A 13,078-nucleotide genomic window follows, 5' to 3' on the forward strand; every position below is an offset into this window, starting at 1 on the left:
CATCAAACCGGTTTCAGCTCCAATGCTGTCCACTGACCGTTCCGAGGAGGTAACCCCCGCATAATCTAGATGTTTAACGACTTTCCTTTATTATATTATACTAGCTGAAGGTAACGGGAATTATTCTACGGATATTGTTACTGGAGTCTCATTTTTCAAATAGTTAAGGCGCGGTTGAAATTGATTATTAGCACTAAGTATGATACTTTTGTCGTAGATGACAGATTATATGTTTATTTATCAATACATACATATATCGTTTTCCAACTACCTAAGGACAATTCAACACTTTATTTTTATTCTGAACAGCAATCCGTAAAAGGTTGATCTTATGACAAATGCAATTCTAATTTTCGCATTTTAGTCATGTTTCTATAACACTGTGTTTATTTGGCTTATAAACAAAGTTCGAAAAAATAAAAATGACACAGATGTTAAGAATTCTGAAATTGAATATCTTTATCATTTTTTCCACGTACTGTCCATCGAATGTCATCAGACGAGGATCGTTAGTAGCGTAGCAGAAGACTCCCTTCCAGAACGTTTCGATGTCTCGAACGAACACCTAGAAATAGTGTGAAAACAGCAAAATGCATGCACTGGAATATCTATGACATACTATGAGTACACGGTTGTGTGATATATTCGACCATTGTTATCGTGATATGATTTGTGATTATGGAAGTAAACACTCTTGCGTTATTGGTCATAATTTGATAGTACAAACACATTACATTTTATGGAATTGAGTCAAAATCGACTTCTTCAAAACCGGTCGAGAAATCATAAGACCATTAAATTACATCGTTCAAATGGTTTAACCTTTTGCCAACAATATTTCTGAAAACAAGTTATTTTAACTTTCAACCGTTAAGACGTAACGAATATTGCAAAGCAATGCCGTACATTTATCTTTCCTGTGAAATAGCAGTCGTTCCAAAACGGCTCCACGACACCCTTAGATCCGATGAACACTGTCATGGCAAATGCATCTCTCAGCGAATATTTGTTGTTGTTCTTCGTTGTCAGCGTCATATTCCTTTCTTTTTGGAACGTGTCAATGTTCCTGAACAGCTCGATGCCGTTAATAAAGTCTCCGCATGTTCGCTCGTTCTGAAACAATATTGCATGTGTCATTTCACAGTTTGCATCACGCACTGTTAGCTAGAGTTACGTCATTTAACGTAAATCATATGTGAATGCAGCGGAACATCCAGATTTTTTTCCGATGGAGATCCACGTTGTTTTCCCTAAATTCCAAAATATATCTTTCTTAATGTGTATGTGAAATGGTGTGGAAAACTAAATTAAAGCAACTGCACACTACATACAATTACGGCAAGTGTGGAGTCCTGGCACTGATAGTCGTCGTTTTCGTCAATAACCTTGACCTCTATATTGCACGGCTTTCCATCAAGGCAGACCACTGGGAGATTCATGGTAAAATGGAAGTCAACTACGCCGCCTCTTGCCATGGACATGAACTTGTCTTGAAACTATTGTAATATAAGCGATACGAAAGTTGAGGTTATAAACATGTAATGGTAATACAAATACCCATTTTGCAATGGTTCTCGGGAAACACTGTAGGACATTTCTATTTAACAAAATCAATGAAATAAAGAACTGATTAGCAGAAAGTTGTGGAATATAATTGTCTTAAATATTAAAGGATTGAATAGTTTACCAATGGAAACATATTATTCTTTTGATTTTGCTTCGAAAACAACTATCGAAAAATTAGTACACATTTCGTTTAAGTTTGTCTTTAAGTGTTTTTTAAAAGACATATGAAACTTGTAAACATGTAAAATCAGTATGTGGTATGTTAAGATATTGGGGTTAAAACCGGGTTAAAGTAAGTGTGTATAAGGTTTCACATCTGATGGGAGAAGGACATTTTAATCTTAACGAATAATGTGTTTTACAACAATTTAGATGTAATGAATCTCCAGCAAAAGAATAAGGGACAAGGGCATGAAACCATTCGGTAGTCTTTCATCGAGAGGAGAGAAACTATATTAAGCACATGGTCCTTAACTTCTGGTAATACTGCGACAATACAAATGAGCTAAACAAAACATAATTTAAACACACAACTATATCACCATAGTGTATGGAATTTTATTTAAAACTTAAGATTAAAAACTGACTATGTAGATCATAAAAGTATTAAAAAACGTCGAACGATTTTGCCAATTGATTAAAACTAATATCAAGTGCCCGATATGTTTTCCAATAAATGAACCACACACTCATTACATTATAACTTTTTCAAAAACAATTATGCATAATAAATACATACATGTCCATAAAATAAAACGTTTACTATTATATATCTGGACTTACAGTAATGAACTCAAACGGTTCACTGTAGGACGCTCCCAATACTTCTACGCCGTTTGTATTCAGAACTGACACAGCACAACGCCACTGTGAACAAATGTGTTTATTTGTTTATGTATCTTTATATTCACTATATAGGAAACAAATTATTTCCATTATTTGCGCTTGTGGTATTTTGTGTACGATTGGTTTGCAAGAGACCAAAAGCAAATGTTAAGAAAAAAAATACAATTATTGCTGGAGTGGTTACATTTACTTTTTCAATTAGACTTTTGAAGAAGTTCAGAAGCATAATACGCATACAAATCTTTAAAGTGAGAGAGAGTTTCAAAATGAATACATGTTCATTGTGTGCAAATGGATATTGACTGCAACATGTACTAACTAATTTGTTCACTGCACACACGTCTTTACTGCGAGAATTATAGGCTGTCATGAGGGTATCAAATGAAATTTGATTGAATTCTGCAGTTCTCAGTGACTGTTTGGCCTTCTTGTGGATCAAAGTTGTATCGGCATACCTGCAAATACAATTAATGTGCACGTAGTTATTTAGTTAATCAGAAGCAAACAAGTACATGTGAAATTCAGAATTTGTAAGTCTTCTGCGAACAGAAAACGCCTTAAATGCAATGATAACGTTTAGATATAATTGATACTGTATTGCTGGTTTATCTTTAAGTGTAAATATTGTTTCATGTGCCGATAAGAGTCTATTAATTTCCACGTCATAAGGAGTAAATTGACAATAATATAACTTTAAACGAACTTTCGAAGTTTCGTCCGAAACAAAACGATCGCGAATTTGTAATATACATATTTAAAATAAACATAACTTTTGATGAAATCCAGCTTATAATATTTATGAGTGAGCTAAATGGTGAAGTTAAGAAAGTCAAACTCCAAGGTAAATGTAACATTACAGTATCTATAAACTCGACAATTTTAAAAGAAATATACAATTCTTACACATATGAATACACAAATGGAATTCATGTCAAAAGACTGGTCTTGTCGTGAAATGACTCATGTGTATTCGAATATGTTTGACATACCAATATATATCATAAAGGAAACCGTCGAAGCCATCAAACAGACAAACTGATATGCGTTCGTATGCGTTCATGCCATTGGGCGTTTCCACGAAGTGGAAAGCAAGCGTAACATTTTCGATCGCAAAGTCCGGTACCACTGTTCCAACCCAGGTCTCACCGTCGCGGGTAACGTTGTAAGCGTCATTTTTTGAACATCTGGAGACGCTAGCGTACGTCATAGATGAGGCCGTTGTGAAGGAACTATTAGAGCCGGAAATATCTTCTGAATCTAGTGGACAGCTACAGCTGTACATGTTGTCTTGGTATGAATATCGTGTATGAATAAGTTGAGGGGCTAACAAACTGGATATCGTCTGTCGCCCAATGCTTAAATGAAAAACACGACGCGTACTTTAAACCATTTGTCAATACAAACATAGCATTAAGTAATCGTTAGAAACATGCGTTGATATATTGTATGAAGACAAATTATTTTAAACGAAAATGCATATTTCTTTTGAAAGGCATGTGTCTGAATAAAAACACAATAAGACAAGAGTCCATAATTCACATTGCAATTCTCTTTTTTGCGTTGACCCTCTTACCAAATCATGAAAGTAACCATTCGTTTTTTAATTTATCGTGAACATATTTATATCCACAATTTGCAAATTGGTCAAACATTTACTTCCGTTTTATTAATATAACATCAAAACACCTCCAGCTCTCCAGAAATCCGTCACTGCTGAGCATGAGGCCTCCAGTACTGGCCCTGAACGTGTTGTCTTCGAAAGCACAAAGACCGTCAAGAAAGGTAAAGTCCTCCATACTTCCATTGTCTGTTATCTCCACCGTCAGGGAATGCAGATTATAATCTTTGGTCACTGACATGGCAATGCCGTTCCACACGCGAATCTGAAAACAAATAATGCTTAACAACGTTCTCGTGTAAATTGTAGTAACTCGTACATTTTTTAAACGTAATATGTGCAAGATTGCTTAACGACAAACATGCAATAATTATTTTTTATCGCTAAGTGTTCATTTTCTATAATGCAATATGTCAAAATAATCATACTTGTCACTCACATTTCACATTGCTGTTGGGAGAACAACTTCTATAAAAACTATATTGTGCAAAGTAAAATATTGTCGACATCACTATCTTAGAATGTCGCAATTCTTACATGTGTTTAAAAAGCAAACAGAGCCGTGTGATTGGAAAATAGCGTCAACTTCATAATGAATTGTCAGTTACATAAGAAAACGTCGTGTGTGATATTAACATAATCATACGTACCGATCCTGTTTCGGTGTATCTTAAAAAATGCTCCTCGTCGAGCGCTACCCACACGAATCCCTGGGTCGTTATACCGTTACACACCCCAACGGTGTAGATTTTGTTGCCGTCTCGAAATGTTAGAGCGCAGACGCAGACAGTGAGAGAAGACTCACATTTCTCCGTCTTGAATTGAACCTGTTTAAAGTATATCATGTCATTTGTGGGCTGCTAATGCTTTGTTTACCATGTCAGTAAAATATGGCATATAAAGGATCTTTGAAAGTTGTATTTTATTTATAATTAAACCAATGAATGTGTCCGTAGTAAACGTATGCAGCCGAATGCCCACTTGTGTCTGAAAACTCCACTTGTGTAAAAAAATAGTGAATGTAAATATAGAGCGTACGTTCATACGCTGGTTAAGTTAATGTGTTTGTTAAGTTGAAGACATCTTACAGCAATACTTTTTAGAAATATGCAATAGCTCCGGTTGTCTAGAAAATTTTCTAAAAAAACATTTGGGAGTTCGCCACTTCGCATAACATTATTTCTTAGCTAAGCGCTATACAACTTAATTATGTAATTTAAATGCAAAAAGGGGCTTTTACTTCAGTTTTGTCGTCGAAAGCCGTTGAGCCAAAATATAAAGGTTCACTTGATTCAGCCTTAGCAATATTGTTTTAGTTATTCGCGGCTTAAGTTAAATATGTAATTTGATGCTGTAAACAGGGTCCATTAGTCCGGTTATAACGAAAACACCTGAACCAAAATATTAAAGTGAGTAATATCAAATACTGAATGATATGTTCAAATGTTTAAAAGGTTTCATCTTTCTATCAGCATTACTTTGTTAAAAGACGCGTCACACAAACACATTTGACGGCGGACGGCAGAACGGATGGATGGAAAAAGTTAGAACGGAATATTTGAAGGGCGGAAAGATGAGTGGACAATGATAAAAATTTATGCCCACTCCTTAAGAGTAGGCATCAACATAGTAATTAAATATCTACCTCAACAGGGTATGCCAAACTTTTGAATAGCATAAACTCGCCGGTCACATCAATCGGGATGCTCCACGATCTTTACAAATATAAGAACACACAGACGTCAACAATTTCAAATTCAGCGATTTCGTGTGAATGTAATACGGTTTTCGTAACGGTTGTCATATACGTAAGAAAATTAACTGGTTAAGACATTGCTCGTGCTTAAAGTCAGTTATTGATAAATTACATCGACTTATTGCAAAATTATGTGTTGATTGCTTAAAGCTTGTTGTTTTTGCTTTTTTCAACATATGTCAAGCTAGGGAAAACACTTATATGACTTACTGTTTTCCTTTAGTTTTGATCAACATGGGTTGTTTGTCGTGTTTGCTCCATCGAATCGAACACGTACTGTTGGTCGTATTAGTATCGCTGACAATTATCTGAAGATACAAAATGACGAGTATACAAGTATCATGGCCAATTATTCCATTTCAAGACATATTAAGTTTCGTAACTTGATACTTGCTTATGTTCCTTGCATTTACAGAAAATATTTCGTTCCGTATAGTCATTATAAATAATTGCACGTGTAAATCCTTGAGATAATACGTTTATTCGCAATCACGTGTTGACAACAATAAGGTGTCCAAAACGACAAAAATGAAAAACATCTATTTAACAGATATGTACGATTTGTAGAACGCATTGCCGGTAGATCATTATTTTCTAGCATATACAACATTTAGCTGAAATGCTTTTTAAATTGACGTTCCATGAAGCGTTTACCTTTTGTGTTGGCAGGGTGTATGCCTCCCAAAGGGTGCTCTGTCCTGCGGAGGAAGGACAATATTCCTCAGTGTAACGATCATGTAAATGATGACTTTCCCTGGAAACAATCCTCTTGTGATGTGTACCCATGCTTGTACCTGTATATTGATCATACAGGGAACCATAACGAGCACGGCTATATACATATTCCCATGACCCATACTGGTCAAGCCCATAACTTGTAACACCAACAATACGTGCTCCGCAAAGATAATGTTCGTTTGGATTTATCGTTGGAGGACACGTGTCGGAGTGTGAACGCTTGAGTGGGAACTCGATTACACATGCAACCGAAGAAACGGACGATGTGTTGTCATCGATGCAACCGATCGGAGTCGAGGGTATGATCGCCTGTTGTGATCCTTCTGTCGGTACGATAATGAATTGCTGCAATACAAACAATAACACATTGAAGACAGGCAAAGAATTTGCCTATACTTGTACAAAGTTGATAATTCGACATTTTTATCCATTCTGTTAAATACATATCTTTTTATAATAGTCCGTTTTAAACGGAATGGTTATTCAATAAAACCTATGTTTGATACAGGCAATTATAATATCCACACATTCGATAATACGTATAAAAAAGCTTGATCTGTTTTATCTGTGCCTATGAGTAAATTTAAGGGTTTATTCTCATATTATAAAAAAAATCGATTCAACTTGTAATTTCGTAAGAATAGTATACACATAAATAAATACTTATCATGTACAAGTATCGTGCATGCGGTTGTAGATTTAACTTACTGCCGGTACACCAGTATCAATGCTGTTGCTTGAAACGGGCGTCGACCGACGTCCGAGCATCGTCAAAGACCACTCATAAGAACACTGGACCTAGCGGTTAAGATGTGAAATGTGACAATGTTTTAGAGAACTAACTTTACTGCCAACTATCCCGGTTTTATGTTCGAGTTGTGGTTGGACATATGAAAACGTGGACACGTTTTATATTTAAACAAGTTTGCGTCGATGTAACGTTCTGTATAATGTTGTGTTATGGTTTGCCAGTTTGCTGTATTTAACTGGACTTGCTTTATGACCGGTCTGTGATCATACACTTTTCCTACCCAATGGCGATACAGTTATCAGTTAGCATGCTAATACTGTTTCCAGTAACGTACAACCTTCATTATTGTTTTCGATATAATATAATGTCAACTCTGAATGTTTGAGTGGGAATCACAACGTATTTAGCAAGTAATTAGAGCACACATACAAATTTGACAGTAAATGATATAAAAGGAAAAAAACTGAGAAAACTTATCATGCAAAAATCTGCGTATTATTTAAATTAAAAAATGAAAGAGAACTATATACTAGTTGTAGAGCAGTTTAAACAACATGATCGATAAATAAAATAGTAAGAAAGCGCACAAAGGGCCCTTATTCTGCCAAAAGACGACGCAGCCCAAATTCATTAATTTACGATCATTTACACTTAAAAGTCATTACATAGTGAACATTCTCCACCCAGTAGTTACATGTAGATTTTAATTCTAAACGCAAGCTTCGAGACGTACGCACGGACCTACTGACAATTGCAATATTGTTTGCCTCCTCATCCGTGAGGGCATAAAAACCGCCCTTCTTAAATATGAGATAGGGCAGAAGGATGTACAAATATTGTATGATAAATCCCCACACGTCACCGGACCGCCACAACACCAGATAGCTAACCCTGTGCTCTTGGTATGAGGTTGGCTAAGTCTATGTCATTTCATGTAATGCTGATCTTTTTCGTATGATTCCGAATTATTGAGGTTGAATATTCCCGATTACAAGTACGAGCAAGTTTTTCTGTCTGAATTTAATGTATGTATAGGATCACTAATAATAAAATCTAACGGGTAATAAATTATGTACAACGTGCATATATGTCAATAATTGACTACCTTAAACCCAATCACAGTCTGATGACAACGTTCCCGTAATATGCTTTCTGTAAGGTATGACTTTCTCAGATAGGGCCTCTGGAACGGACCGAGGGACACGCACAGATGGTCGTTGACGTACCTTTCGCATAACAATAGTTGTTACAATTACTTCCAAATAATACAAATTACGTTACATCTAGATGCAATTATGTGTTTGGTAGTTGTTCTTCGAATCATTAAATAACTATTGTTTATCATATATTATTAACTCAATGAACGATACGTCAATTCTTGCATCCAATATTTATTTAGTATTTAGTGTCCAAACGTCTAAGGCGTAGTGATACATGAAGATCTGTTAAAACGATGCGGTCACATATAGCAAAGGCTCAATGAAGAACCCATACAAGTATCAAATTTGTATACACAACCTTTTTTAATTGAATTTACAAATTATTTGCATAGATGGTAAATTATTAACCATTATCAATATATATATACATATATCAATTTTACTCCTTACCAGTTGATGGTGTAGTAGAAACCGTCGTTTAAGTAATAAACGTCACCGGTACACGTTCTGCACGGGACATTACTGTGCTCTTCATCCAGAACACCACAAATAAAGTTTATTTTCGGTACACTGGTGTTAAAATTGAGATCTTGCGATAACTGGGCCCATCTTCCAGTGGCATTTCCTCCGGGGTTTGAGGGTTCACCGGTATCTAAATAATGGTCAAACAGTGAGAAGAATCATTACTTTGCGAACATAATAGACCGTTACGTATGCAAAATGATTTCGCGATAAAGACGAATACCATGTTTTGTTATGCATTACGTAAAATGCAAAAAATACTATTATTGCAAGTTGTATGCACAGTAAAACACAGTGGCAATGCTTTATTTATTAATTATGTTAAATGTCTACATAAATAATTAGTGCAATCATGTTATTATCTCACAACGTCATGTTTAATCATTATGTTGTACTACCATTATGCTCATTATAATATATTTAGGAGTCAAAAAGTGCATTTATGTTAAACAAAGTAAAGTACGTTATCCCTACCGAGACAGAATCCCACAAAAGCGACCGGCACCTTCGGTAGGAAGACGTGGTGGTCTGCACCACATTTGCGAATGGTGACTCGAAATTCGTCCAGTATTTTGCTCCTGTTGACAAGGCGCACATACCGTGTTACTTCACTACCGTCGGCGAGAGATGATATCACAGCTACAGGTAGAAAAGTTTTTATTTTTAAAGCAGTCTTTGTCAAATACATGGGTACGAATAAATAAATTATACCTTTCTAAGCACTGTTCGAACCTTATGCGAATGTGGACAAAGGATTATGCGATGTTTCAGATTAAAGCTAATGGATCTTGGATAAACATTTTGAATACAAAATTTAGTTTCAATATCAACGTTATCCATGTGAATACGGACGATTCAATTACTACGGGCCACTTGATTCAGTATATGTTACTCACATGTCAAATAAATTGGCCAAATCGTTCCACATCCTCCCACGGGGATGCCGGACTGCGAGGAGAGCATGAAATGACCGATATTGTACCAACCCTCTTTCAATGTATCATCTCGGATAACCACTTCACGTTCGGACAGGATGTAGTTCGGTGATCTCCGTAGAATGTCGGGCAAATTCGGAACCTCTGCGTTGCATGTGGTATCTCAGAAAACAAAGGAACTCAATGAAAATATTGTTCAGGTCCTTGCCTCTTCAGTTGGATACCCATATCAAGAAATTGACACTATTAATGTATTATTCAATCATCGAAGTATAATCTTTAGTAGCAAAACCTAGCGCTTGTTTGTAAAACATAAATAAAACATAATTTTATAATCCATATAACTAAACGTGTGGGATGTGTGGTTGTATAAGTTGCTGAACTTAAAACGCTTGTCATATGAATAAATGATAAATCAAATGACAGCTTAAGTGTATAAAAGATTTACTCATAATGCATCTGCCATTCAGCTCGCTATGGCCTTCTGCACACGAACATCTATTCGTAACCAAGTTGCAAAAATAGTCGCCTGATCCACAGTTGGCATCTGTTGTACAGTCCCTCCCCCATACTGAAGATAACAAATAAATGCAAGAGATATTTCCTCATAATATCAATTAAACTTAAACAGAAGTATAAACAAATGTCACATTTTCATTATGCCCTAATAAATCATAAACATTGTACAAATACGAATTATGTGATTAGCTTATGTAGTTAGCTTTCTATAGGTTAATAAATTATATTATTTTATATTATATGATTACATTACAAATAGTATTTACACTACGTAAAATATACAAAGATAGTTAACACAACAAATTGGTGTGAACGAATACTTAATAATTTATGTAAATAACTGACAATAAATCAATCATCAACGACGATTTATTGAAAATCTACAAACATATGATGACATATTCTTATAATAATCAGCATGAACACCAATTAAATTAATATGTATAAGCTTAAAGTAGCATAAATACTTAAAATCAACGAATAGTTAGTACAATATAAACAAATAAAAATTAAAAATCAATGTCCCGTATAGCAAAAGCCAAAATGTCAATGCTAGATGTGGTATATTAACATAGATTCAGAGATACAAAATGCTCGTTTTAATTTTTTGTTGGAGCACTTTATTCCATTTTTATTTCCCGCAACGATATCTATTCATACGACACACGAACACTAACTTGGTAAATGAACATGTTTTCAATATATTGTTCCGCAAAAATAAAAAATGATCGTTTGGTTTCTCTTTAAATCTATGTTACCAGACCACATCTACCGTTGAAATTTATCTATTGCAATAAGGAACATTGATTTTTAATGTGTTAACTTTTTTCGAAATGTTGTACGAACTATTCGTTGATTTTAAGGGTAAATGTGCTTTTGATAAAACATGTTTTGATGTGTATAAATTTAGCTAATTTCTGCATACAAGGAAGACATTTATCTTGTCCGTTGTCAAAGAAACCCTTCGCGCATGCGCAAACGTGTGTTGATGAGTCGCATCTGGCATTGGTCACGTGCTGACAGGGGGTGTCTGACTTACATTCTGAACCGAGATCTAAATGATAAGATCTAACTTTGAGTGTATGTACCATGAAATATAATGATGTTCTTTAATTATGTTTGAGTGTATGTACCATGAAATATAATGATGTTCTTTAATAAGTAGGCTATATCAAATACATGATAAAAAACAGACAATATTGTCAGTCCAAAAGTGTCAATTAACGAGTACAAATAATCTATGTATAACCTTAAATATTGTGGTACACATATTATAAAACTGGGCATATTTGATCTACGCCAGTGGTTAAAAAGAAACGCTCACTAGAAATAACAGGGTTTTCCATTTTCTAAAAAAAGAACCGTAGCCATACTGTATTTATTCGTATTTGATAAATATCAAAGCATTTTTAAATATATACCGAAATACACCGTTTATTAATAATCAATATTTATTTGAGTCAAATAACTCATATTATTAAAACAAACGTTGTTTTCTAAATTAAAACTTCGACATCCCGGGTGAATCTGGTCATTCGGTCTAAAATGTTTTCATGTTGGTAAAAACAACTTTTCTTTTCAACTTACAATTGGTGCAGACACCATTCTTTTCATAGCCACGATTGCATATGCACATGTTATTTCCGTCACAGTGCGTGTCGTTGCCAGGACAACTATCCGAACACGATAAACCAACCACTAAAGTAAAAAAACAAACAAATGCAAACTTTTTGAAAATGATTAAGTATAATATATATGTAGGACAAGTAAACATATCAATAGAAATAAACAATAACACATAATAATCATTTGTGTTTAATAAATTAAAATCATTGTGTCCCGTTGTATATGGTAGGGACACACTTGTTCATGTTAACTTTATAATTCAATGTCAGAACGTTATGCATGAATTTGTGATATAATTATGTAAAAACTTCATTAAAAGTAGTTTCACTAACATGTTCAGCTTACAGTCTTATAATAAATGCGCGTCGCCGGACCTGTTTGTTGTGTGATGAGGTGCTGGGCATATCGGATACATATTTTAAGTGCACATGCTACGTATGAAAAAGTTCTTAAACGTTAAGACATATATGTAAAAAATTTCACACACAACTATCACGATCCACTAATAATTATATGTTATGAATGAAATGTTCGTTTGTTTTCGCTATTAATTCAGTTTGATTTTTCTTCAAACAACACGTGCCAAAATATTCGAAATGCCTAATGTTAAAAAGTTATATTAAATATATTTGTTTGCATTACGTCATGTAATACATGTTGACATCTAATGGACACACTATGGGACCAACATTATAATGCAGAAACCTCAATGGATTACTTACATGGTTTGCAGGTGATTTCCTCGCGACCATAGTAGTCATAGTACACGTAATAGTTATATCCATTCTGAGTGCCGTTTATTCGGGCATACATGTCAGCGCATATGCACGTTCCAGTTCTGTTTGTGTCGCTCGTGATATTGCATTTGAAAGTTGGTCCACAACAATCGTCGTCTTTGAAACATATGCTACCCCAAACTGTTTTCAAATGACAGAACAGTAATATATTAATGTCATATCACACAACTATATGACTTCTAATAAACAGGTAACATATAAATACTTGTCTGTTTACACGCGACTTTTATTGCGTGCATAGTTA

At 34.7% G+C, this 13,078-nt stretch overlaps 1 protein-coding gene across 1 annotated transcript in view; it reads right to left on the reverse strand.

Moving 5' to 3' along the window:
* The window catches only part of LOC127863827 (uncharacterized), a 31,646-nt gene that overhangs the window by 12,901 nt on the left and 5,667 nt on the right, over nt 1-13,078 (reverse strand). Inside the window, exons 8-27 of the mRNA XM_052403484.1 lie at nt 12,760-12,954; nt 11,999-12,109; nt 11,337-11,465; nt 10,341-10,463; nt 9,854-10,054; nt 9,432-9,596; nt 8,886-9,087; nt 8,381-8,501; nt 7,233-7,322; nt 6,441-6,869; nt 5,997-6,094; nt 5,676-5,745; nt 4,681-4,857; nt 4,099-4,295; nt 3,402-3,767; nt 2,732-2,867; nt 2,350-2,433; nt 1,332-1,496; nt 907-1,113; nt 480-565 (exon numbers count right to left, since the gene is read on the reverse strand). Of these exons, the coding sequence (XP_052259444.1) occupies nt 480-565; nt 907-1,113; nt 1,332-1,496; nt 2,350-2,433; nt 2,732-2,867; nt 3,402-3,767; nt 4,099-4,295; nt 4,681-4,857; nt 5,676-5,745; nt 5,997-6,094; nt 6,441-6,869; nt 7,233-7,322; nt 8,381-8,501; nt 8,886-9,087; nt 9,432-9,596; nt 9,854-10,054; nt 10,341-10,463; nt 11,337-11,465; nt 11,999-12,109; nt 12,760-12,954 (3,352 nt within the window). The remainder of the gene's footprint in view (nt 1-479; nt 566-906; nt 1,114-1,331; nt 1,497-2,349; nt 2,434-2,731; nt 2,868-3,401; nt 3,768-4,098; nt 4,296-4,680; nt 4,858-5,675; nt 5,746-5,996; nt 6,095-6,440; nt 6,870-7,232; nt 7,323-8,380; nt 8,502-8,885; nt 9,088-9,431; nt 9,597-9,853; nt 10,055-10,340; nt 10,464-11,336; nt 11,466-11,998; nt 12,110-12,759; nt 12,955-13,078) is intronic.

Source organism: Dreissena polymorpha, unplaced genomic scaffold (genome assembly GCF_020536995.1).
Source record: "Dreissena polymorpha isolate Duluth1 unplaced genomic scaffold, UMN_Dpol_1.0 chrUn043, whole genome shotgun sequence".
NCBI lineage: Eukaryota > Metazoa > Mollusca > Bivalvia > Myida > Dreissenidae > Dreissena > Dreissena polymorpha.